General features: G+C 34.1%; 4 protein-coding genes across 5 annotated transcripts; 3 read left to right on the top strand and 1 right to left on the bottom strand.

The window, feature by feature from the left end:
- The first annotated feature begins 593 nt into the window (after positions 1-593).
- LOC132044446 (calmodulin-binding protein 60 A-like) lies at positions 594-5,859 on the top strand. The gene is made up of 8 exons (XM_059434920.1): positions 594-749; positions 1,125-1,194; positions 2,941-2,993; positions 3,485-3,948; positions 4,063-4,223; positions 4,380-4,586; positions 4,674-4,838; positions 5,034-5,859. The coding sequence occupies exons 1-8, from the start codon at positions 652-654 to the stop codon at positions 5,634-5,636; spliced, it is 1,821 nt and encodes a 606-aa protein (XP_059290903.1). The 5' UTR covers positions 594-651; the 3' UTR covers positions 5,637-5,859.
- A 1,992-nt stretch (positions 5,860-7,851) lies between these two features.
- On the top strand, positions 7,852-11,443 carry LOC132044423 (calmodulin-binding protein 60 A-like). Of its 2 annotated transcripts, none has more exons than XM_059434900.1 (6): positions 7,852-8,201; positions 8,491-8,575; positions 9,126-9,175; positions 9,288-9,778; positions 10,237-10,391; positions 10,811-11,443. In XM_059434900.1, the coding sequence occupies exons 1-6, from the start codon at positions 8,098-8,100 to the stop codon at positions 11,099-11,101; spliced, it is 1,176 nt and encodes a 391-aa protein (XP_059290883.1). In that variant the 5' UTR covers positions 7,852-8,097; the 3' UTR covers positions 11,102-11,443. The 2 variants fall into 2 exon arrangements, with proteins under 2 accessions (XP_059290883.1, XP_059290884.1); XM_059434901.1 differs by having other exon boundaries at positions 7,855-8,201; positions 10,237-10,374; positions 10,811-10,953.
- Positions 11,444-13,382: 1,939 nt separating this feature from the next.
- Positions 13,383-16,223, bottom strand: LOC132044425 (uncharacterized protein At5g50100, chloroplastic). The gene is made up of 8 exons (XM_059434902.1): positions 15,996-16,223; positions 15,611-15,753; positions 15,371-15,478; positions 15,115-15,171; positions 14,966-15,031; positions 14,825-14,885; positions 14,368-14,411; positions 13,383-13,718 (listed from the first exon to the last, which is right to left on the bottom strand). The coding sequence occupies exons 1-8, from the start codon at positions 16,132-16,134 to the stop codon at positions 13,680-13,682; spliced, it is 657 nt and encodes a 218-aa protein (XP_059290885.1). The 5' UTR covers positions 16,135-16,223; the 3' UTR covers positions 13,383-13,679.
- Positions 16,224-22,553: 6,330 nt separating this feature from the next.
- LOC132044430 (LIM domain-containing protein WLIM1-like) lies at positions 22,554-25,515 on the top strand. The gene is made up of 5 exons (XM_059434908.1): positions 22,554-22,975; positions 24,411-24,507; positions 24,605-24,642; positions 24,759-24,848; positions 25,012-25,515. Exons 1-5 carry the CDS (start codon positions 22,838-22,840, stop codon positions 25,216-25,218), a joined length of 570 nt encoding a protein of 189 aa, XP_059290891.1. The 5' UTR covers positions 22,554-22,837; the 3' UTR covers positions 25,219-25,515.
- Positions 25,516-25,580: the final 65 nt, after the last annotated feature.

Raw genomic sequence — 25,580 nt, 5'->3', positions numbered from 1 at the left:
TTAATTTGTTGATTATTTAAATCTGGTTGCACCGTTAAATAATACTCTTCCGGATCAAAAAGAGTATCCACCTAACTTTTTGTACACCCCTTAAAAAAATATTAACTCCTAGACAAAAATAGATAATTTGATTAAACTGCCCCTAATTAAATCGGTATTGAGATTTGATCACATAACACTTAATATGGGCAAATCTGAAAAAATAAGATTAATTCTTTCTTGATAAGTGAATACTCTTTTTAACAAAAAAAGAACTGAGTGGATACTCTTTTTAATCCGGAGGGAGTACTACTTAAAAACTCCCCAAAAATTATCATTTGCACCTAAAAAGGGATATTAATAAGCCTCTCATGACATATGATTATTCCACGGTAAGCATTTTTGCCATTGGAAAATGTGGGATTGGCCCCGGTACTATATAAGTACGACTTAACGGAGGTTATCTTAGCGTCATTACACGCGTCTTTCTAAGCAACACATAGGAAAAGGAGAGGCAAATGCACGACCCATTTAATTTTTTTACACCCCTCTAAAAACCATATGTATTTATGTATATATAAGAGAGCTATATTTCAGGTGCCCTACACGCATTATCTCTCATAGATCATAGCATTCATTTTGTTGTTTCTATTTTTAGTGAAAGAGTAGTTGATGGCACATAACACAGTGTTCGAAGATGGTAATAATGCTGGAGAAGGAAACAAGAGCTCACATACCGGAACAACAAACTCCACTCCTCCTTTTACCAGGTAAACCCACTTCAGATCATGCATCTTTAGTTTTTTTTCACATTATAAAAATGCTGGATTAAATTTACGTAAATATCATTATCAAACCCAAAGACACAAATAATTAAATGATTCGTTGCTTAATTTGGTTAGCTGTGTTGACGCATGCTTGAACTATAGTTTTGAAATTCAATTAGTCTTAATCTTATCCATGATTAGCCGTGTAAATATTCGTTAGTGACTTTACCATATTCTATTAGTGGGGCTTCCCGCTATCATGTGTGACAAGTTGGCGCATGTGATGCTTGTGCTTTGATAGTATATTGAATATGACAATCACCGTTGACGTTGACTTAGTCATTTCTGGTCTTTTATTGGTTTCTCTCTCTTTTTTAGGGCCATAAGGGATGTCGTGTCTCTCTGCAAACTCCGGCGGATTCTACTGGCTTTGTTTCCTAATTTTCCGGTGAGTTCAATTTGCTATAAATTCCTACTTTAATTTGTAACTATGTATTTGCTATCTTTTTGGTTGTACTTGTTACTTTAGCGTTCGCATATTATTACTTGCTTAGCTTTGTTGTGTTTTTCCCCCTTTCACCACTTAAATTTGTTGGTACAAGTTCAGTTGTTTCGGATAAATTGATAATAATCCTCGTTTTGGACTTCAACTTTGTGGTTTAATTTTATTGGCTGGCTGCAAATAATTGCTATATGCTTGTGCTTTGATAACCTAACGTTTCAGTAAATCCTTGTACTGTTGTTTTTATTTACAACTTTGTAACCTAAATCAGATGTTTTTCACCCAAAGTTGTGGATCACCAATTTTCACCGGATTTATTGTTTTGGTGGAAGGAGGGTACTGAACTACGGGTGGGGGAGTTTACACCAGTTGAGGCCTGACTCACTTGAAAAAATTGATAGTTTTGAGTGGACAAAAACTAATAACTCTTAGCTCATGAGGCAAATGATTGTGCCGTAGATCTAAGGGTTTGCTGAGTTTAGTGTAACTATGGCATTTTGTTGGTGGGCATGTCAACTAACAAAGGTCATTTGGCATTCGGTTGGAATAAAAATAATGAATCCATTTTTGGCAGATCTGGAATGAAAGAGTAGGATAGGAGATAGATCTTGGTTTTTTTGTGAAGAAAAGGACATCATATGTATACTTAAAAAAGAAATTGTTTTTCAACATTCCAATGTTACAGGTCCCCAAGAGAAAAAAGAATAAGGAAAAAAGGGACACTTTACACAAAAAGGATATTTGGTCACTGACTGAATTGAAAAAGAAAAGAAAGAAAAAAAGGTCACACACTGAATGCAAAACTGAAACAGACTGACACCCTTGTCTATCCCTTTCCAAAAGTTCCGAATTAAAAGGATATTTTATTTCCACAGTGTAAATTATGTGTTGATGACAATGAGGTTAGAAGTAGAAGAATTCCCTTCTATCAAAAATTCCCTGTGAGCTTGTACTGGATTTTCTTCTGTGAAAATACCGGCCCAGGCAAATTAAAGATACCGTCTTATAAATGTTCGCTGTACACATGCATAAAAGTATATAACATGCTTTATCAGGAGAATAGTTCAAAGGTTTTAGGAGTCTTTATGAGCCCGATTGTAGAGATCTTCATTTGGCTTCATGTTGTTCAACAATTTGCTTGAACGCTAATTTCACTCTTTCAAAATTGAATTTCTAGTCAATAGTTTCGCGTCCTGGAACGGAATCCACATGCAAATTGAGCATCAAATGTTTCTGATTAGTTCCATGGGTCAATTTTTAAATAGCAAGTATTAGCTTTCAGTGCGCAAAAAAAAAAAAAAAAAAAAAAAAACAATTGAAGAGGAGGATAGAAAATAAGAACCAATAAAAATGCATCAATATTGTTGAAGTGCGTCTTTATTGCGTGGACATGATTTTCTCGCGGGCCAAACAAGTGTAAAGAATTTTTTAAACTTTTTTTGTGGCAGATTGATTTGAATATAGGTCCTATGTTGTTGAAGTGTTCTCATCTAAAAACGTCAAGCTATTATAAATAATATATTTTTAATTATTTAATTATAGTATGTCTCAATAAATACAAGCTTTCATTAGTTCAGGATATGAAACAGAAGATTCCTCTTTAGACCGAACTGTTTTTGTAATCTTCTTGTCTTTGAACAAATACCTGGCATATTAAGTCCCGACTATTTAATTAACATTTTATATTTTCAGGTGGTGGCTGAGTTTGACTTTGACTTGGAACTTATTTTTACTGCTCGGAACAGGTGAGGAAACAGAGCGCTGTGAAGAATTTTTTTCAGAATCATGGTTACCACTGCTTATATTTATGCTCATATCATTAGAAGTTGGATTTAAGTAAAACACACTGATAGTGTAATGAGTTTTTGCACTATCAATTTGATTTAACATGTTATAGCTAGACTACTTACAATATGTTCTAAGTTTTACTAATCAATGCTTATTGATAGAGTTACTTGTAATTATCTTTTAAATGACTTAATTGTGTAAATTGTTTTTACACTGTGAGTGCATAGACTTTAATCTCAAGTTGATTTAAGTATCCCACTGATGCTCTAGAAAAAAAAAAATTACAAATCACATCATTTGTACGATAAGCACAAGTAAAACTTTAGGATAAGCATTAATCGGTATAACCTAGTTAAAATGTTAATTAACTTAAATCCTTAGAACTTACATTGTAATTTCATGTTGTATCGGAGATTAAACTATATTCTACATTTTACATATAAAACAGGAATTCCCAGAAGAAAATCCATCCTTCTGAACGAAAATGTTTACTTTTAAATTTCTCACACAAGATAGCCCCAGTGGTATTTACTGGAGAGTGTATCTTTCCCCAAGGAACCAAGTTGGAATTGGTTGATGCTGTTACAGGACAACAAGTGAGACATGGACCTCTTGCCTCTACACAAGTTGAAATATTTCTACTTAATGGTGACGAAAATCGGACAATTCAGGAACTAAACAGTTATATTATGATGCAAAAAAGAGGTGGAAAATCAGGGCGCCGCAAAAATTCATATCTGAGGTTGCAAGGAGGCGTTGTTTCTGTTGGTGAAGTTAGATTCAAACACACTCCAAAGCATATGAAGAAGTTGAAGGTGGTAAGGCTAGGAGCAAGGGTTGTCGAACAACCTGAAGAAATTAAAGTGATAGAGGCCGGGACAGGAACCTTCACTGTCAAGGATAAACGTTTAAGTGAGTATTTCTACTTAATTCCTACACACTTACTTAATTACCTTCAATAAACATCATTTCTTGACAATTTTCATTGAAAAAGATATTAGAGTGTTTGGGTTATGATTTTCACAGGAAGCAAGAAGCGGTACCCACCATCACCAACTGATGATGTATGGAGACTAGAGCAGATTTCCAGAGATGGTGCTTTCCATAGCCGGTTGACTGAAAATGGTATCAAAACTGTGAAGGATTTCCTAATTGAACTCCTTAACAATCCTGAGAGGCTACGCCATGTAAGAAATTGCTGATTCTATCTAAGAACCTTACTTCACAAAATTTATACTTGCAACTTCAACTTGTGAGATTTTGTGGTTCATGTAACGTCTTATTACTGCAATATCTATGTTTTCTACATTTCAGAAATGACTCTTTTTCTTTCATGCATGTAGATCCTTGGCAAAAGCATGTCCCGTGATTCATGGAATACCGCTACAAGGCATGCGATGACGTGCAATCTTGATGGAAGAACATACTTGTATTATCATATGGTGACAGAACAAAAAGCTGTAGTGGTGTTTAATGTTGTGGGCCAGGTGATATGGTTGGACTCAGGATGCGGTTTACATCATTTCAACACACTTTCTGAATCTCAGAAGGTATGTATCTATTGATTGATTGTCATGTATCTACTCATCTCTTGGCCCATTTCTAGTTCCCTGCTTCAATTTTGGATTGTTAAACAGGCGCATGCACGCGAGTTAGTGGAAACTGCATTTGCAAACTGGGAAAATGTCCTAAAATTTGATAGCGAGATTTCTATCATGGATCACTTATCATCGTCCAAACTTTCCCCATCATCCTATCCCGCGGTTGATGATTTCCAGCATACTGAACTTCAACTTACTTCGGTAAGTGATCTTTCACCAAATCGTTTTTCTTACGTTACTAATGCACCGAGTAAACGTACACTGCAATGTGATGAAAAAGAATGATATATTTCGTGTACTGATTTGAACTTTGAGAATCTCTCTTGATTTTGCAAATAACAATATAAATATATCAGTTCCTTTGCCTTGATGATAGTTTTGTTTAACTGTGCATAGAAGTCACATTTGATTCAGCAAACTGCTGAAAGTAACCAGTGGGTAGTCAAAGCTGAATGTTCTACTTCTAATGCAATTGCTGACCTACAATCAGAGTCAGATGAGATGTCTCTTGCTATCACTTCTCCTGGCCATTCAGGTTTAAGTACCTGGGGTTATCTGGGATCCCCCAACGATATCACATCTGTGATTTCAGATTCAGGAGATTTGGAGAAAATTATGCAATTTCTTAGTTCTGATGCAATTAGACTTGAGGATTCCCCAAATGGAGAGCTTGGCCAGGCCTACTACTCTGCTTACGAAACAAGTTCCACGCAGTTTAATGGATTGCAACATGATGAGAGTATGGATCTTTCCCAAAACCAATTCACCCACTTGATGATTTCTGAAGATATGCATACTGTCATCCATGAAGATGGCACAAATGCTAATCAATGGCGCGGAATGAATGATGTCTCGATGGTTCCAGTGGCCTCTATGTGCAAAGGCAAGTCCAAGAAGAGCTGGACCAAGATATCTAGCATACTGAAATGGTTCTTATTGAAGAAGTCAGTTAAATTGAAAAACATCTGTATTACCAGGAAGCAGAAATTTTCAAGATAAGCCACAGGGAAAGCAAGAACCACTGGCTCTGTCCCATTTAGCTCCGGTGGAGATCGATCAGCAGTCCTTAAAGTTTTATACCGTGTGATGCTTTTAGTTCATTGTTGCAATTAGTGTGAGTGTGATTTTTATGAATAATAACAAGTATGAACTCTTTGACGAGTTTGAATTGTTGGAACTTATGAAAAATGTAATGATTATTATTATTATTATTATTATTATGTCTGAAAGAACGAATGTCAACTCAAATAGGAGGAACATGCCATACAATACTACTTTTGTACAGTTAAACATGCTTTGCAATTAAGTGGTCCACTACATTTATTTGTCTGTTCTAATGCCAAAGTAAGTATAAAGGCGCCCATAATTAGTCATCTTTTGAGACTATTTTTAGGTATTTTCTTCCTGCTTATGGAAAAAAGGATGGGCCCATAATTTACTTTCTTGCTGTGTGACTTCATTCCGCCAGGAACTCAAACCAACTGGGCTCATAGGAAAGCACTTCCAGATCAAGATTTTACATGTTACTACTTCTACTTTTTATCGCAATTAGGTGGTGAAAATTTCTGATTCTCAAAATACTCTTTCCACAACAGACTCTTCTTCCCACTCCATTCCATTTTCACCATTTATTCTTCTCTGTATATTAGTCATTTTGATAGAAAAATTATTTTATTATCAATTTTTAACCAAATACATTAGCTGTTTATTATCAATTATTTTAATCAAACGCATCAACTGCTTATTATCGGAAACAATCTCTCTACTTATCACAAGCTAGAGGTAAGGTGTGTGTACACCCTACTCTTCTTAGACCCCACTTGTGGGGATATATTGTTGTTGTATATCACTCGCTTATTATCAGTTTCAATAGTTCTACCAAAACACATTAGTAACTGTTTATTTATAAAAGGAAAAATTTCAGAAACCTCCTCTCACGTTTTGCTTCGTTTCACTGACCTCCCCTCACGTTTATAATATTATGGCTACCTCCCCTATTTGAACTTTTTTGTAACAACTATTTTATTCTATTTATCACTAATAAAAAATAATATATCTGGACTGATTTGCTCTCCCTAAGATCATGCTCTTTTATTTAATTCTTATTTTGTCAATATCTCCCTTCCGGTAAACTGAAAATAAAATACGTCAAAGTGCTCTTCAGTCTTCTCAGCAGCCAGGGTTCTCTTTTCCTATTCCTCTTCAACCGTCTCCATTGTTCACAACCACGTTTGCCAATTCTTGGCCACTGCTGAACCTTTGGAACAAGAATTAAAAAAGTTGGTTATGTAAAATCTTGAGCAATAAAGCAAAAAGCTTTGAACTTTATTGACTAAAAGCAATTAAAAACAAAAATAATAGAATTGCCACTCACTAGGAGAACTAAGTCATCTTCTTGGCCTTTGGAGAACTTGAGAAATCTCTGAAGGCCTAGCAATATCTAATATAAGCATAGTAATAGAAGAATTTGGAGAAAGAGTTAACATACAAGGTTGACAAATGAGAAAGGAATGTGAAAAGTAGATATAACGGAGAAGAAGAAAATATCCAAAAATGAAAGGACCGATGCAGATTTTGGTAAAGTAGCTACTGGGAAAGAGCATTCATTCAGTTAACTAAGACAACACTAAACCTTATCTCACCCATGTTGTTGGCTTTGCTTGGTCATTTATATTTTTTAATATATAAAATTTAGTTTTAAATTTTTTCTAGATATTTTTATCCTCTTTTTAATCAATTAGAAGTTACCGGGCAAGATACTTTCTCCAAAAAGTTAAAACATGATTGATGAAAAGGCAAACAAATTTAAACATTCGGGTGAACTGCACATGATATTCCTTTTTAATATTACCAAGAAATAACTTTTTAAAGAAGATATTAATAAGATAAGAATTAATTAAAGGAACATGATCTTAAGGAGGGCAAAACAATCCAGATATATTATTTTTTTATAAGTAATAAATAGAATAAAATAGTTGTTACAAAAAGTTAAAATAGGAGATAAATAATATTATAAGTGTGAAGATAATAAATAAACGAAGAAAAACATTTATATGCCTCTCTGAAATTTTCCATTTATAAAATCACATTTCAGCGTTAAAAAGGGAGTAAGTTTCAGCACTTTTAACTACTTTCAAACGAGCTCACATCAAAAACGTAATCATAAAGGGACAGCTTGAATTATAGCAAAACAAAATCTAAGGCAACAACACAGTTAGTGTAGTATGGTGTGCTCCTCTCAAATAGGGTCGGCTCTTCTTCGTAAGAAAAACACGTCTTCTTTGGGACCCACTTTTCTTATCTCTATCTCACAGTCTCTCTATATATGTCAATTTGTCTCTCTACTCTATACACTTTGATCCCCATCATAAACTACCTACTTTACATCTATTCCTACTACTACAAAGTACTGTCCAAAAGCCTCTGAGTTAAACCAAATATAGTTCCCGTGAATGACATAATGTCAAATTCTCAGGAGTGCTTAGGTGAAAGTAGCAATATTATTGGATCAACCCAAAACAGCAATTTAGAGGATGAGTTGACTCCCTTTTTCTCTTCACCAACGTAAGTCAACTCTTTGTCTCCTCCTTTACTCTTATCCCCATGCAATGCCATGGAGTATTCAACAAAGAATCTGATTCAGCTTAATTGTATACTGGATAGTCTTTGCTCAAGTAAAGCAAGATTCTTTTTTTTTAATAATCTGACCAGCGTGATGTTTTTTTTCTTCTTGGTCTGACAATTTCTTCAGCTTGATGTTTCTTCGATAAGTTTCTGTTTTATGTTTCTTAATTCTTGCGTCTGTTTTATGTTTCTTAATTCTTGCGGTTTGTTGTTCTATACTTGTACTTAGCATGATGAAAATGCTGGAGGTGATGGTGATCCGGACCTTTGACGGCGTTCTAAAGCCCAGGTTGGAAAACTCGATTCGTAATGTTGTAAGTACACTTGTTTCCTCTATGAATATGATTAATTAGACCGTATTCAAATTCAAACGTATTGAATCCTGTGTAGTTTCATCAGAATAATTCTGTCACTTTCATAGATGATACTCCATATAACAGCTTTGAGTTTTCATTTGATATAAATGGATTTTTATTGCTAGTATTTCACTTTACCAGTTAGTTTTGTCAAGTTAAAAATTATCTTTAGTACTATTAAAATTGGGAAAAATGAAGAAATCTGATAACGGGTGAAATAATCAACTGATGTTAGGCAGAGCAACAGTTGCTAATCTGTCATACGAATTATCATGACTTTACAGCTGAAATTCCGAATTAATAAGGTAGTACTCTGTTTTGGAAACTCAGTTTTTCAATAGCCAAAACAAAGGCCACCTAAAACATGAAACTGGTGTAGTGAATATGTCCTATCCGGTGGCTAATTGCTCCAGAAAGTTTATACATTGCTTAAATCTCGAGGACTTAGCTGTTATGACTTTGTTGTTCGTATTGCAAAGACTTATTCTAAATGTAATTCTCGGTCCAGGTAAAACAAGAACTTGAATCGGCTGAGAAGAAGTTTTTGTTCGCCAAGGGGTAAGGACCATTCTCTGTGTTTTCCTGTATTCCTATTCTCTATTTAGCCAGTGATACTGTCACAATCAATTTGGTTTTTCAATCTCATATCTGAGACATCATTGTTCTCCAGAAACCCTGAAAAAGATATTCAAGCTCCTAAACCAAGAAGCTTGAAGTTGAAGTTCTTGACAAAGGTATCTGTTCCTGTACTTACTGGAGTGGAAATTAAAGGGGAAGGAGGTAATGCTATTCAAGTGGCTTTGATTGATGATAACACTGGAGAAATTGTTGAATGTGGACCAGAAGCCTCAGCTAAAGTGGAGATAGTTGTTCTTAAGGGAGAATTTGGTGGTGATAATGAAGGTAATTGGACAGCTGAAGAGTTCTGTAGCAATGTTGTGCAAGAGAGGGAAGGAAAAAAGTCTCCTCTTGCAGAAACTGTAAATGTGAGACTTTATAAAGGCATTGGTTCTATAGATAAAATCAGATTTACACATTCTTCAAGGTATATGAGGAAGGGGATGTTCAGCCTAGGTGCACGAATTGCTGACACTTTCAATAGTATTCGAGTAAAAGAAGCAAGGACTGAATCTTTCACTGTCAAGGATGGGCGCCAGCTATGTAAGTAGCTTTCTATGTACATAATAAGTCCACATAAAGGAGCCTTGCAGGGGTCAGTTTCTCAAAGTAAAATTACAATAGCTTCTTCTGAATTTTTACGAGAACTTTTTCTATCTTTTGGCCAATCTAATCCTGCATCGTCCATTTTATACTATCATTTCTCTGTGAAGTTGTAGACTAGACAAGTATCAGAATTGTATTTTCTAAGAAACATATCAGAATATGCAAATATTACACTTGATTCATCTAACTTGGCGAAACATGGTATCATGGTTAAGTAAACTTATGAGAGTAAAGTTTGCTGTACCATCTAGTTACCTTTTTTGCTGTACTTCTTTTTCAAATTTCTAACTTGGTTTTCTCTAACTTTGGGTAGTGATGAGGCATAATAGGAAGATGAACCTGAGAAATTAAACCATCACAAGATAGATACTGATTAATTGTTGTTCTATCTGCAGATAAAGAGAAGCGTGATCCACCATCTCTATCGGATGGGGTACAGCGATTAAAAAACATAGGTAGAGACAGTAACAATCGCCTTCTGGGTGAAAATGTCAACACTGTAGAGGACTTTTTGATTTTGCTCCTAAAAGACCGTGAGCGACTCAAATGCGTAATTCACTTTGCCTTTTATCTTTTTGAGTTTCTCCTACAGAGTGCTTGTTACCGAAATAAACATGTTTATTTGGACTGCATGTACCTTTAAGGCTAAGTTACTCGGACTCTCCTAAAATGTAGTCGGGTGCGTGTCGGATCCTTCAAAAGTAGTATATTTTTGGAGGATCCGAAACGGGTGCGGCAACACTTTTGAAGAGTCCGAGTAACTTAGCTTTAAGGGTTAACTCTGAAAATTTACTAACTTACTGATTGGATACCTAGCCCTACTATAAGTATCATGGATTGATGCTGTCAATTTAAACTTAGCATTAAAATAAATAGTGTAAAACTGAATTTTCATCATACAGTGAATGTTTCACATTTATTACAGTTAAAGCTAGTGAAATATATATATATATATTTGCTGATTTTCAGGTACTTAGTCTAAAGCCAAAGATGTTGGAGGAGACAATTAAACATGCTCGAAGATGCACGCTTAATGAACGGATATACTTTTATATTGACTCTCAAGAAAAGGAAGGGGTAGTTTTTAACATTGTTGGAGAGGTGCTGGGACTTATTCTGGAGTTCCAATATCTACCTATGTATCGATTATCTGAAAGTGATAAGGCACGATTCTTTTTAGCCAAAACTTCCGTTGCTGTCTCTTTCCTTTTGTTGCTCTTATCTCATATTTGTTGCTGTTTTCGTCCTATTTGTGATTGAGATTGACAGGCTAACGCTCAGAGGCTGCTGGTATCTGCATGTGAACATTGGGATCATGTGTTACCAGTTGATAATGAAACGTGTCTTGTGCAATATCTTTCTCAAGTATCGCCAACCAAGAGCCCTTCGAATTCTCCAAGCCGAGAGGTTCCTAACACCAGTAACGATGTTGAGAATTTTAGAATAAGTAATGGACACCGTTCTACCTCATTTCAGCGCAATGTTTCATCCATGGTTCCAGCCAGAGGTCCAAGTGCAATTAGTCAGAATGCTTGTGGTTCTGCCAGTATGAGTAACCTGGAGTTCTCTAACTCCCCAATATATAGTATGAGTAACCTGGAGTTCTTTAACTCCCCAATATATAGTCCTTCAGGTCAAGATTTTTGGATTGATCAATACAACTACCCGATTGAAGACTTACTTTGTGAATTAGATACTCATCAACCGCATGATGCTTCTGCCTCTAAGGTAAATGTGCATAACCGGTGGAAAATGTTGCTTACTATATTTAGACAATCCTCAATGAGAAGAAGAGCTGCAGCATTAACGGATATTCAACCTCTGAAGAAGCAAAAATTCTTTTGATTCTGTTGCTTTAGCCTGTTAGTAAACAGTTTGACAGCAGGTGCATGTTTCCTTAATGATGTTGCTGCTTGCCAAAGAGTATTAATTACTATTGACGAATGAGTTTTGACAACTCTGGTTATGTTATGCAGTTGATAGGATAGTCTCAGAGCTCCTCATCACATACAAGGAAACCATAACCTTCCCTGCAGATTCTAGTTACTCATTGTTCTGGTGCTGTAATAGCTGGGATTCGATGTTTCAAGAGCTGCTTTGAAGTCTTCATTTTTTAACCTGTGCTTCACTTTGCATTTCTCAAGTTAATTTGAGAGGGTGTGTTGAAAGTCTATTATAGTTATATGTTTGAATGTGTTTAGATTCATACTATATCTTGGTTAATTATATAGAATTATTGATGATCATCTCATAATTAGGAATCCAGATAATTAAGAGTGTCTTTATTTAATGAAATCTAAACTCCTATACAAGGAGGCCTTTGTTTTTTTTTTTTTTTTTTTTTTGGTTATTCGCCACTGAATTCAATAATATGTTTCTCTCTTTTTTCTCTTTTACAATAAGTTTGTTGCAACTGTAGCCAACATGAAAGAGGGTTGAGATAAAACTTGGTGAGGCAAGATTTTGTGTTCATATTACTTGCTGCAGATGTGGACGAGATGCAGAACAAGAAATTATGGTGTTTATCTGGTAATTTTGGAGAGAGAACAAAGATATTATTCTTTTGGGTGCTTATCAAGTTAAAAAGACGTGTTTCTCTGGTAATATGGAAATCACTCCATGCTAGTGTACACCTCTATTTCTCTCTCTCTCTCTCTCACACAGACATTTATTTTTTGCTGTTTATATACTGGTTTTCTCATTTTTCAGCCACATACTAGGAAAATGGATTTTCAATGAGCACCTCTTATCTATTTTACTAGTTGAGCTTGAAGTGTAAGAAATTGCAGTGTAAATCTTCTCACCATTGGGATTTCTCACAAGGTATTACCTATTGAATGCTATTGCAGTTATCTCATATGACGTGTATTAGACCTTCTATATCTTCTTTGTTATCCTGTACTCAATTTTTTTTTTAGTTTATTTTGTACTAGTTTTTATCTGTCTCTCCGTTTCTGATATCCTTCACTACCACTACTTCGAAAAGTTCTCTACCAGAGAGGTAGAGACTCGAGGATTTGTTCTGCCAACCAATTCCACTCTTAAAACTTAATACTGCTTCAATGCCTTCTCTATTGATGTTTCCTTGTTGGCTGAATTGTCTGACTTAGAAAGATCATACATGTTGACTTATTTTGTTATTATTCCTCACAGAAGGTCCTTTAAGTCCTGAAAGCGAGAAATTATTAATAGCGGTTAGTATTCTAATCAGCAATGATTTATATGTACAGATGAGTCTGATTATTTTGTGAGCTTCCATTTATGACCAGTTTGACATGAGGTTTCAAGTATAAGCATTACCAGAAAAAATGGAACTAAACAAGGAAGAAGCTTTTGATGGTCATATTTAGATGGTATCCTTCAGCTTTCTAAAACATTGACTTCAGCTTTCTAAAACATTGAACTCTGCGTGATAATGATAGATCTCAGTCTAATGCCATGAACCCATGACTAACACTGGTGAGATGAATTGTATCTGGGATTCACCTGTTAACAGAATACATGCCATGACGAGGTATGCAGGATTTTCTCAAGAACAAAGGAGAGGAATCCTATTCTTTTTCTTTTAATTATTGAATAATTTCAGAGAAACATGTATTTTAGTACATCATTTGACCAACTATTGGATAGATTTCTGTACTCTCTAGTATATGCTATATTCTTGAGATAGGTAGAAAAACAAAAAACAACTGCTCTGTATACAATTCTAGTAATTGCTAAAAAGACTAAAGCGACTGTAAGGCCTTTCACATTTATACACCATATCAGCTTCAGCAAGAGCGTAGAAGAGATCTGTCTGTATTGATGAACACCTGCTGGCTCCAGCATTCTGAACCTCCTACAGTTTGCAAGCCTTCCTGTCCTTACACATTTCCTCCTGTACGGAAAAGAAACAACAACGGTGAGATTTTAGTAGTCTGTAGCCTTTCTTATGTATCAAAGCACGGTCTAAAAAAAGGCTGCTCAGTATGATTTATCTGTTGAAGGTATTCCATCGGAAGTTCAACAATTTAGTCAAAGACAAAATGAAGGTTCTAAATCAAGTTTGCTTGCTGCCAGGAAAGGAAAAGAGAATAATTACAACAACAACAACATACCCAGTGTAATCCCACAAGTGGTCTCGGGAGGGTAGGATGTACACATACCTTACCCCCTTTGTGGGGTAGAGAGGCTGCGGAAATGTTATAATGCATTCTCTCCAGATAATGTACAGTTTCCATATGGCATGCATTCAAAAATCTAAACTGAAATTTTCTTCAATGCTAACAGGAGAAAGAAGCTGGATGTATCTATAGGTTCAAATACTACTCATGGATCTGAAAGCCAGTGTGAACGTGACCCCCACATCAATTGAAAGGCTGAGAAAGGTACTCGTGTGATAAATACATTGACTGTCAGGTACAATAATAGGGCTTTCTTTGTGATTATGCATATATATAAAATCCTTCAAACCAGAATGATCAGTGACAAGTACGGAACTTAGCTTAAAGAAAAGGAAGACCATATAGGTACATTGTAGAGCTCACCTTCTTCCTTCGTGCCTCCAGAACTTCTTCTAAAGATGGTCGACCTGTAACAAGAAATACATTTTAAAGATTTTTCATTTTCTTTCACAATTAGTGCAAGTATTGGATGGCAATCTGAATTGCACCAAGATGGCTTGATAAGATATCATATATTGCCGTCAAAGTTCTTTCGACATTTTGCCTTTATATTGTTAAGCCTGTTGAAAATAGATTTCCCTTTGCCATCTCATGATGGATACGGATATAAACTGCTAAACGAACTGAAACAATATACTACTGCATTAAACCTTTCCAAAAAATTGAAGGCAGTGATTTACTAAGATAGATGTTGATTTCCGCTTATGCAGGTGAACTAGATAGGAATGAGGTTCAACATGGGGCTAGAATCTATTTGTTCTTTGTCTCCAAACTTTTTTTATACGGAAAGTTTGAAAGATAACAGTCAAATGGGATTAACCTGTTATTTGAAGACGATATTTTGCCCAGACTCCATACACGGAGTCAGCAATAGTTGCAATCTGCAAATCGCAAGCTTCCATCAGAACATGTCATCCGGTGTGGCACAAGAAATTGAAAGTTAAATTTGAAGAGGACTTACAGGTTCATATTTTGTAATGGCATACACCCATCCCAATCCAACTGCTTCATAGAGCCGTCTAAATGCCTAAACAAGTCAATAAAAGAGATGAAACAACTGTAAAGTTTCAAATATGAAGGAGAAGTTACAAGTATCAAAATATGGCAAACCTCAACATCTGTAACCACAGTTCCATCTGATAGTATAGCATGTATTCTTCCCATAACCTAAACAATTGGTGACAAATTATCATTGCTTCTTGAAAAGTAAAAAAATGAAGGGAGCTCGAGCATTGATACAAAAGGAACATGTTGGGAAAAACTATGAACTGCTACTAGCCTATGCATGAGTTTGTCATATTAGGTACTTGCTAGATAATTAAAGAGGATGTATTTAATTAGTGAATGGTTTAATCTAGGAACATACCGTCTCGTAATCAAGTCCTTCATTCTCCTCAGGGCGGTACTCATCTGAACTTATGTCGAGAAATTTAATTGTTCCATAACCTTTATTCCTCTCTCTTAGCATATCAACCTAATAAAACCGTCATCCATAATATAAAGCTTCATGTCCTACTAGTAACTCAAAGAATTAAAAAAAAAAACTGTCCTCCGTTACACGTGTACAGAAACAGGGAGAAGACAAATTTATTTGATTCAAGTATACCTCACGCATGCATAAGGGACATTCTCCATCATAAAGCATCTTAATTTTCCAGTTTTCTGGAGATTTCTCTTCATTAATATCCTTCTTGGGTGCCACTGGATCCACAGTTGTTCCACTGATTGCCCTAATCGAAAATCTTGGTCCTGATAATTTTAAACACAGAAATGGAAATTAACCCAAGTTTAACCATTATGATCATGTAAAGAATCAAGAGAATCATCTCTAAAGTGAGAAAAATCAAGAAAAATGAGAACTTTCTTGAGTGTGTTGCAATCAAACTATCATCTTACAAGGCCATTTGAAAAAAAAAATAGAGAGCGAGAGTCTTGAAAATCAAGAAAAAAATTAGAAATTACAAGTCATATGTGGATGATTTTTTTTTTACCATTTTGGTTGAGCAGAGGGATTGGATTGGGGAGAAATTTTGTAGAAGAAGTGTGGGATTTGGCAGTGAAAAGTGAAAGCAGAGATGTATTGGCTCGTCTTACAACAGGACCTGCTGCTACTCTGAAAGCCATTTGCATATTTTGCCAATGTACAAAACTGATGGCTTGATGAAGGAGAAGGAACAAATTCCTTTGTTTTTGTTCATGTTAACGGCCACACTTACGTGGCAGTTCCACATTCACTAAAATGATTTTGTTTTTCATGACTAGAAAATAATACGACATCCAACTCTCCCATTCACAGGAACTCAAAAAATGTTTGGGCTTATACTGGGCTCACATTAGACCATTTAGGTTTCAATGCAGTACGATTGAAAAGGCCCAATAGATAGATGTATATAGCTCTTCTCTTAGTTTGTTTCCATCTTTTCTGTTGAGAGAAGGAAAGAAAGAGGGGTTTGTAGGGGCACTGGGGGTGGGAGGAAATTACACCCAATGATCTTGAGAATAGGTGCCTTTTGATCCTTGCTTGTCTCATCGGCAAACTTTTAAGGTCAAAATTCAACAGTGTTGTCCATGGGATATTTCTTAGACTTGAAATTTTGTCCATTAGTTAAGCGGGATCACAAGTTCAGAACCACTCACATTCCAGTTCATTTTTATAAATCACCCAGGGTGGGCGGTGAGGCGATTATTTCAATATTCTTTTTTTTTTTGTTTGTTTGCAGAAAAGGAAATGTTTTTTTTGTTTCCGTTTGCATATTATACAAGACTGGCTTTAACTTTCTCAAAAATCGCACTTCTAAAGTTGCATTCACATAAATCTTTGCCTTTTGAATTATTCTCCTTAAAATTGCTATGCCACCATCTATACTACTGCTCATCGTATATAAGGAATTAAGTGATGAAAGGCATTCGCAAACATTATGGTCATCATAAATGATCCGCTTGCCCCGAAATGACCTAGACCAATAGGGAAATTCCAATTCATTAGGCCTTTCGATACAATCAAATAGAAAGCCCCAAGGGCGCCATATTCTATGAGCCCAAACTATGTGATTGAATAAATCCTCTTGCGGTTCAAGGGCTCCTTCTCCCCCTCCCCTTCTATTACATACTCTTTTTCTACGAGATGCTGGCTAGTATGTAGATTTTGAAGAAGAATGTAAATAAGACAAAGGAGTTTTCATAATTTCATTTTTTTTTTATCATAAATAATCGCCAATAAGAATTTGGTTCTTTTACGAATTTGATATCGATAAATATGCGAATCTAGAAATTCATTTTGGTCAATTGAACCTTCTCGAATTGTTTCTTTTTAAGAACCAAAAAAAATTTGGCAAGTGACAAACCGTCATGGAATGGAGAAATGAAGCCACCTTAAAGTATAGAATGAATTGGATAACTGGTAAATTATGTCGTACGTGTTATTATGCTTAGTTATCGCGATTAATTATGTTTAAAAAATCACTTTTGAATTTTATAATTTCGATGTATTTCATACGTGCATATCTTATATATTTTCAATTTTATTTCTTGTTTTATTAAATCCAAATCGCACCATCAAAGAATGCCTCGGATTTTGCCCCACATTTTGGAACACTGTTTAAAAGGACTAATGCACCTTACCTAACCTGGATGTCGACTTTAGGTATATTACATTGTTGGAACGATGGAAGAATCCTAATCCCACTTGGTGTCTGCCCTATATGTTACCTTTAATTAGTTTATTTAAGTTTATGAGTTGATATTAAATTGTTAAGACAATTACTTTTGGGTTATTCGATATTCCTTTCTGTGAGTGATTATATGACATTCTTTTTTGTTTTTATTTATTCGATTATCACCATGTAATTCAAAGCATTTTAATAGTATAGAAATATTATAAGTTTCTATATTTTTTTAACTTAACGGAGATTAAGTAATAAAAATTAGTATTAAGTAGTAAAAATTATGTAAAAATAAATACACTTTTTGTTGATCCATTTGAGCGTGGTTGAATTTCTCGAATTTTGACAAACTTTAAGATAAGAATTTACTAGCAATGCGATTACGGAAGCCTAATTACCACCATCTAATCTACCGTTAAATAGGGTTTTTACTTAGGATGATCATTCTGTATTCTTATAGTTATTTGAAAGGTGGAAAATTCATACAGAGACATTTACTAAAAAAATTATTAGTTGTTCCAAACATGGGTGTATTAGTGTGATGTCTTCTTGCTATATTTCTTTAGTAGGTGTACCTTATTCTTGTGACTACCACCATCTTTCGGTGATAAGGAAGAAGATTATAAAGTAAATATTAGACAAGGTCGAAAAAAGAAAAAGAGGGCTCATTCATTGGCCGGGGCATCCCATAAAACAATCATTAATCGAGCAACGACTACACGCTTTATTTGATGAATGAAACAAAAATCTGAATACAAAAAAGAAAAAATATATGCCAAAAAAAAAAAAGTGAAAGTGAAACAAAAAGAATTGAAAACATGATTGAGTATGAGCTGTAACTCCCTACTTGCATTTCTGTCCTTCCAAATGAATAAAATTGACGAGGAAAAATAAAAAGATGTAAAATAATTTTAAACCAGAAACAAATCATATGCAAACTTTTTTTTTTCTCCTTAAATTATTTCTAAATATTTTCAGAAACAAAATTAATCATCTTATGACTTTGGAATCGAATTTGAACAGTAAATGGAATGTGATTGAACTATTTTGGTTTCATATTCTTATATTCAACACTTTGACAGTTTGACCAGCTGCAATATCATAAGCTAACAGAAAGGCTTGTCCTTCAAAGACGGACAAAATATAAGGTGGAACGGTTCCATTAGCAGCTGGCGAAGTGTATAATCACAAATTCGGTATACTTTTTTTATTAAACAAACGAAGGAGAAAAATGTTAAAGCATTGGATAACTTATGTATTGTTTGTTTGTATTAATTTAGTTTAAGATGTTTGTATTTTATACTACTTATTAAGATAATAATTTTAAGTTTGAACACTAAATAATTAAAATATATATTATCTCAACAGTTGATTCGTATAATTTATCTTTATTTAAATGTATTATTTTTTATGGAATGATAAAATTATTGTTTATTTGATAAAACACTTTCTATAAAATTGTAGTGGTGATATATGGTGATTGTGTATTAGTTGTTGATGATTATTGGTGATTGCTAGAAAATATAGTTGTCACGTGGTTACTCGGTGGATATTGGTGGCGGAAGTAGTTGGTGTGGAGGTGATTGGCTGTAGTGGTAAAGGTGGCGGGAGGTGGAGGTGATTGGTCTTTGTGGCTACTGGCTAGCAATGAAAATACATGGTTAATGGATATGATAGGGAGGTGATAGTCATGACTAGGAACGGAGGTGGTTGGTGATTATAATTAACGGTGGGCATGGTTAGTAGCGATTGTGTACTTAAGACTAGTGGTGATGATTGTGTGGTTGTAATAGGTAGAGTAGTGTCAAAAGTCATATTCACATTTTTATGTGAACTCCGTGTTAGTGATTTTAAAACTCATTATAATGTTTGAATAATTCAAACTTATTAAGAGGAATAAGAAAATATATTTAATGCGCTGAATTATGAATCATCTAAATTCCAACTTTCATTTAGTGAAGAAAAATGGAAGCTTACTATAATCTATATATAATATAAAAAGTGGCATAATATGTCTATGACTGAACTTCTATGTTTTTTTTTTTTCATTTATCTTATCTTATTATTTTAGTTAAGATTAAAAGTCACAATTATTATCATTTATTATCCCACTATTCATATTCTTTATTGAAAATCAAAACTCATATGCATAGTGATTTCTGGATTCCCTTGATATTCCTACTAATGGTCTCATAAAGCTCATTAATGGTAAGTGATGCAAAAGACATATAAGGGCAATCTTCTTTTGCTCAAATGACTCATGAATTGTTCTCCAACAAAATGTTTTAGATAATACTATTATATATTTGCACATTATAAAGGCTTTCAACATTCTCTCCCATAACCTCTGTGATAAGGAGTAAAAAACTTTCTAGATGATCTCTTCAAATTTCTGTGGTGTTAGGATTACAAGGAATGTCTTTCTTTGTATGACAGGAAAACTTTCTAGATGATCTCTTCAAATTTACGTGTTGTATTCATCTTCTAAAAATTGGTATTTGAGCTCTACTTGTGTAATCATTGCTTTTTATTAGGCAAAAACAATTATTTATTTTCGATTAGCCCCTTCATTGCCGTTCTCGAAGAAAAGTTGGTTTAATTTTTCTACAAAAGTTGATTTTGTGGATCGAATATGGTTTCCACTTCCTCCCTTGAATTTATTACACCTCTATGCTTTTCATATGAAAATTAGGCTATATATGTTAGTTGTAGTAATTAAGCTGATTTATAAGTAATTGTGTAATTAAATTATAAATAAAGAGAAACTACATCAAACTCTAAAATTTGCATAGTTAAATAAATTTATTGTTGGACGTAATTGAAGTTAGATAAGGAAAGTTATTGGTAAAACAGCGTCAAATTGGAACACCCCCGAATGAGATGTAACTGTATGTAAAATTGGCACATAAAGAAATATTTCTCTGTACTGCAGCAAGGCTAATGGTCTTCTTTTAAATTCTCTTTTTTTTTCTCCTTAAAATAATTGATTTTAGTCGATTTTTCCTTTCTTTCGATTCTCTCCTCTCAAAATGTATGTGTCAATCGGAATTCTAGAAGCTCCTATTTTGTTATAGGCATATATAGAACAATTCTAATAGTAATCTAATGCTAATAAGCAATTATGTCTAATTGTTTTAATGCCATAAATTAGCACGAAAATAAGTATTGATTTTGAGAAGCCATTTGTTATTCATCAAAGGGCATTTTATTAAGGGCCTTTGTCTTCCAATAGGCACAACACCGATAACTTATTGAAAACATGAAAAAGTAAACACCGAAAGAAGTCAAAGGGGGTTCAACATTTAGTATATATACATAAAAAATAATTTTAACCATGTATAAATAATGTAATTTTTCATCGAAGGAAGTTCGGATGAACCCCTTGGCCCTTCCTCCCTCCACCTCTGACCATTATGGTATCATGGTATGTTTGTCTACTTATAATGCTTTTCCATATTTAGTGGCTAAAATATGAAGTAAAGTTGCAGAAAAGATTCTGAATGTTGTACAATTGCTATTTTTTTTTTTAGAAGTGTATTCTTTTAATTAATTTTATCAAATGTGTTGCCTAATAGTTTTTGCACTTTTCATTCAATTTCTAAATCACAAGATTTTTGTATACTTCATTTAGCTCATTTTTCTTCCCTTAATTGAAAAAATAACAAAGCAACAACTACATGTTGCCTCTTGATTTTACAGTAGACAACCTATTCCAACTTCCAATAAAATTAATAATTACAACTATATATTAACAACCGTAGTGTATCATTGGATGGGGAAAAGATCATTGATCCTTATTAGTAAATGGTAAAATTTTCTTTATTAAATGAGCATTTAACTTGACCCTTGAAATGAGAGAAGTGTTCTTTGCGAAATATGTAATTATGAAATTATAATAAAGTAGACAATGCTTTATTTATTAATTTTACGTTTGCGTTCGATTTTTTCATATGTATATTTTTGTCGTACATTAGACTTTTATTTCTTCGTATGCATGTTTTCCATTATGTACTTTTTTTTAGTATAATAATTTTTTTTTCCTTTATAGAAAAAGATGAATGACCAAAGAAAGTTCTATTAAACTTCTAACATATTATTAAATTAGTATAATGTGTATCTCTATTATTGCTGAAGCGCCTGATTTCTTCTAAAATAAAACTTAAACTACTAGAAAAATGCCACATTTATTTATTTAGTGTCTCAATAACAGGCACCCTCCTGTACAACTTTAAACCTTTTCTTATGCCAAGTACTCTCCCCGCTCAATTTAAGCGTTTTATTTCCTTTTTGATATGCCCCAAAATAGTGTCTCTTTTTATATTTAGTAAGTTCACAATTCAAACATCTTACGAACATGTTTAAAATCATAAGATTCAAAGAATATTTTAGTCCATTACACACTTCTTTAATTTAAAACCATAACATTCAAATGATATTCCTTTAAAAAAAAAAAAATTAAAATAAGAACTAAAAAAAAATAGTATTATACATTTCCCACATCTTTAATTTAGGATAACAAGATTCAAAAGTATATTTTTTTTTTAAAACTTTATGCTCAATCAAATTAAGATACTTAAATTGAATCAGAGCAAGACTTAGAACTCAAAAGTAATTTTTGATTTAATACAATGAAGAATCATATCACACCAAGAAAAGATGTGTCCCTAGGAAAAATTAACCGGGACCTAAAAAGTGTCTCGGGAGTACTAAATGCAGCAGCACACAAATTTGGCGGAAGCCACATTAATCCTCTCATTAACAAATGGCGCCTATTTCGGCGATGGATATTATTGTCCATCGACTATTAAATTTTCTTGAGTCAATGAAATCAGCAAACAAATTTTAATTAACATTAGACCCCACAAAGTGGAGTTGTGGACTGCCAACATTATTTATTCACATTTGATGACTTGAAAAAGCATGTCTGCGGCTACTACTAATAAGTATTCAACACGACTATATACCATAAGGTAACGCCAGCACTTCTTCTCTGACTCCTTCCTTAGCTGTAAGTTAATCTAGTTTTCAAAGCCTCAGAGAAACTGAGAAGACTTTTTATTGGAAATAGGGGGAAAAAGGGTCTCTTTATTCCTTATTGGATCGTGTTTCAGAATTCCACTGTGTGTTTTCATTGAATTTTGAGTAGAGATCTATCTTCAGAGAAAAAGCAAATGGCAACTTTTGGAGGGACAACACAGAAGTGTAAGGCCTGTGAGAAAACTGTATACTTGGTGGATCAACTTAAGGCTGACAGTAGAGTCTATCACAAGGCTTGTTTCAGATGCAATCATTGCAAGGGTACTCTTAAGGTGATACTACTACGTACATATCTAAACAATTATGTATATAGTGACTTTCTGTGGCTTGAGATCATCTATGGCCAATAATTTTTCCTGAAAGCAGTATTTTTCTTTTTCAAACGTTATTTGTAGGAATTTTCTTGTTTTTTTAAAATGAGTTTTTGGGCTTGTTCATGATCGAAAAACCCATGATACTTGTTAATTCAATTTGAAGCTAGGCAGGATTGTTTGTTTAAGGTAACAAGTAGCCTTGATGACATCTTGATAATGATGAAGCAATCTACAGGGGGTTCTCTGATCTTTTATCTCTCTGTCTTTTAATGTCGGCCATACTGCATTATCAATACATTATACATGAACCGTCAGGTACTATGGGGCAATGGTTCATTATATTAATATATAGGTTAACTTATATGCATCAATAGATCGACGATCGCGTAAAGAAAATTTGCACACTATCATATCACCAATTTAGATATCTATAAGTAACATTCCGTAAAAAGTGAGATCTGTAATCTTAAAAATAAGGTAGATAACATGACCTGATAGTATAAACTTTTTCATGATGTAGGTGTATATAAGTTAAACCCTTCATATAAAAAATTATTATATCAAATGAGATTTATCTTCTTATAAACTTCTATATGCTGCACTAAAAGGTTCTAAATTTTCAATGAATGAAGAAAGCAGAGTAGTTATAATTCTGAAAGATGAATCTTTTAATTGGATCATCAAAATGTTGATAAAGCTAGTGCAATCAGGAGGAAAATGGTTGACCTGGCAAGCTGGCAAATCATTTTATGGTTTCTTTTCACTTTTTTTGTTTTTGTTTATTGTCTTGCTACGTTGAAGATTTGAATTCTCTGCACTTCTGTTCTGCTTTTGCTTCTCATTTATGATTCTTTTCTTTTTCTCTCTTTTATTTTGCCATTAAAGAACTTTTCATAAATATTCTAAATGAAATACATCATAGCAGTGCCAAAATTGAATGTAATGCTAACTAAAATATTGCCTTCTTTTCCTCCTCATTCTACCTCTCATACTGGCACTGATTCTGCTGTGATGGTTGAACTGTGAATTATATATATATATATATATATTCCAATTTTCAAAAGATAGTGCAAAGGATAAACCGTGACTTTGTAACTTCTGAATTGTTGTTCAATTGCCCAAGTGTTGGCATTTTTTTGGCAGGACCACCACATGTTTGTATTTCTTCCAACATCATTACCAGGGAATGCTTGTTAGAAGCTCTCTGTGATTTGTGTTACTTGATTAGTATACACTTAAAACAATTACAGCTAATTCTCATGTAGTCTAGGTTGACTAGTTGTATGATGTCAACTACCTCTCATGTATCTTTATCATCACATCCGTGCCTTTTTGTCGATCCATAAAAAGATATCCTGGTCTTAATTTCCTTGTCATTTTTAAACTTCTGCAGCTAGGTAACTACAATTCCTATGAAGGAGTTTTATACTGCAGACCTCACTTTGATCAACTATTCAAAATGACCGGAAGCCTGAACAAGAGTTTTGAAGGTTATTAGAGCTACCAAGTTGATATTTCTTATAAGTCATTTTTGCATCACTTATTCCTTTGAAGCTTGTTTTCACTTGCTCGTTACATTGTTTGTAGGGGGTCCAAGAACAGCCAAGGAAAGATCTCTTGATAAGGTATTCCATGATTGATTGATTTCTAATGTCAAGATCATCAATGATCCCTTAAGCATACACCATCGTCTTCTTTTTACCTGTTGATCTCACTTATGTTGTATTATCGATTTGCCTAGTCACAATCAAACAACAAAGTTTCTGCTTTGTTTGGGGGAACTCAAGATAAATGTGTTGCATGCAAGAAAACTGTTTACCCCCTGGAAAAGGTAGAGACATTTTCTTTTTCTATGTAGTAGCAATTAGTGGAAAAGGAGGAACGTCTATCAACAGATTGACCTTCTCAAAATATGTTATTAACACCTATAAGAAGTTGATTTCTCTACCGAAATCCAATCATGTGATACTTAAATATTTACTGCTATTTCACAGGTGGCTGTTGATGGCACTTCGTACCACAGGCCTTGTTTCAAATGTAGTCATGGGGGCTGTGTGATCAGCCCATCAAATTATGTGGCCCATGATCACAAGCTCTATTGTAGGCACCATCATACGCAACTCTTCAAGCAAAGAGGTAACTTCAGCCACATGGAAGACCAGGAGAAGATCAAAGGTGTAACTGAGAATGGAAAAGCATGAGTCCTGCCACGAAAGTTTTCATGTTCGTGTGATTTTGCAATACAACATGCATCGAGAGTCAGCCTTCTGGCCTAACGGGTCCAGATGTTAAACACATATATAGAAGACGGTTATTGTCAATGCCTAAACGTGATATTTTCAGGAGAGTCAGCAGAGTTTCACTTACATTTTTCTTTTTCTATTGGTGTGTGCTTTACTTGATAAAGCTAATAGTTTTGCCTAAAGTATGTACATTGTGATTGCTCTTGTGGTTGTCTGGAAATTGGAGTGGCTTTTTTCAGGGAAAGGTCCACTTTCCTTGGCTCATAAACTAAGTAAATTCATTTTTTTCAGTTTCCATTATTGCAATTTGTTTTGACTAC

Source organism: Lycium ferocissimum, unplaced genomic scaffold (assembly GCF_029784015.1).
Source record: "Lycium ferocissimum isolate CSIRO_LF1 unplaced genomic scaffold, AGI_CSIRO_Lferr_CH_V1 ctg45, whole genome shotgun sequence".
In the NCBI taxonomy this organism is placed as follows: Eukaryota; Viridiplantae; Streptophyta; class Magnoliopsida; order Solanales; family Solanaceae; genus Lycium; species Lycium ferocissimum.
Note: the sequence above shows the minus strand (reverse complement) of the source record. Positions and strands in the feature narration are given on the sequence as shown.

Bases quoted from the DNA above. Each gene is read 5' to 3' on its own strand.
- LOC132044446 (XM_059434920.1), top strand. From the start codon at position 652: ATGGCACATAACACAGTGTTCGAAGATGGTAATAATGCTGGAGAAGGA. The intron at 3,949-4,062 runs GTGAGTATTTCT...TGATTTTCACAG, and splicing joins TGTCAAGGATAAACGTTTAA to GAAGCAAGAAGCGGTACCCA. The intron at 4,839-5,033 runs GTAAGTGATCTT...AACTGTGCATAG, and splicing joins CTGAACTTCAACTTACTTCG to AAGTCACATTTGATTCAGCA.
- LOC132044423 (XM_059434900.1), top strand. From the start codon at position 8,098: ATGTCAAATTCTCAGGAGTGCTTAGGTGAAAGTAGCAATATTATTGGA. The intron at 8,202-8,490 runs GTAAGTCAACTC...ACTTGTACTTAG, and splicing joins CCCTTTTTCTCTTCACCAAC to CATGATGAAAATGCTGGAGG. The intron at 9,176-9,287 runs GTAAGGACCATT...ATTGTTCTCCAG, and splicing joins AAGTTTTTGTTCGCCAAGGG to AAACCCTGAAAAAGATATTC.
- LOC132044425 (XM_059434902.1), bottom strand. From the start codon at position 16,134: ATGCAAATGGCTTTCAGAGTAGCAGCAGGTCCTGTTGTAAGACGAGCC. The intron at 14,886-14,965 runs GTAAGTCCTCTT...TGCGATTTGCAG, and splicing joins CCATTACAAAATATGAACCT to ATTGCAACTATTGCTGACTC. The intron at 14,412-14,824 runs GTTAATCCCATT...TTCTTGTTACAG, and splicing joins ATATCGTCTTCAAATAACAG to GTCGACCATCTTTAGAAGAA.
- LOC132044430 (XM_059434908.1), top strand. From the start codon at position 22,838: ATGGCAACTTTTGGAGGGACAACACAGAAGTGTAAGGCCTGTGAGAAA. The intron at 22,976-24,410 runs GTGATACTACTA...AAACTTCTGCAG, and splicing joins ATTGCAAGGGTACTCTTAAG to CTAGGTAACTACAATTCCTA. The intron at 24,643-24,758 runs GTATTCCATGAT...CGATTTGCCTAG, and splicing joins AGGAAAGATCTCTTGATAAG to TCACAATCAAACAACAAAGT.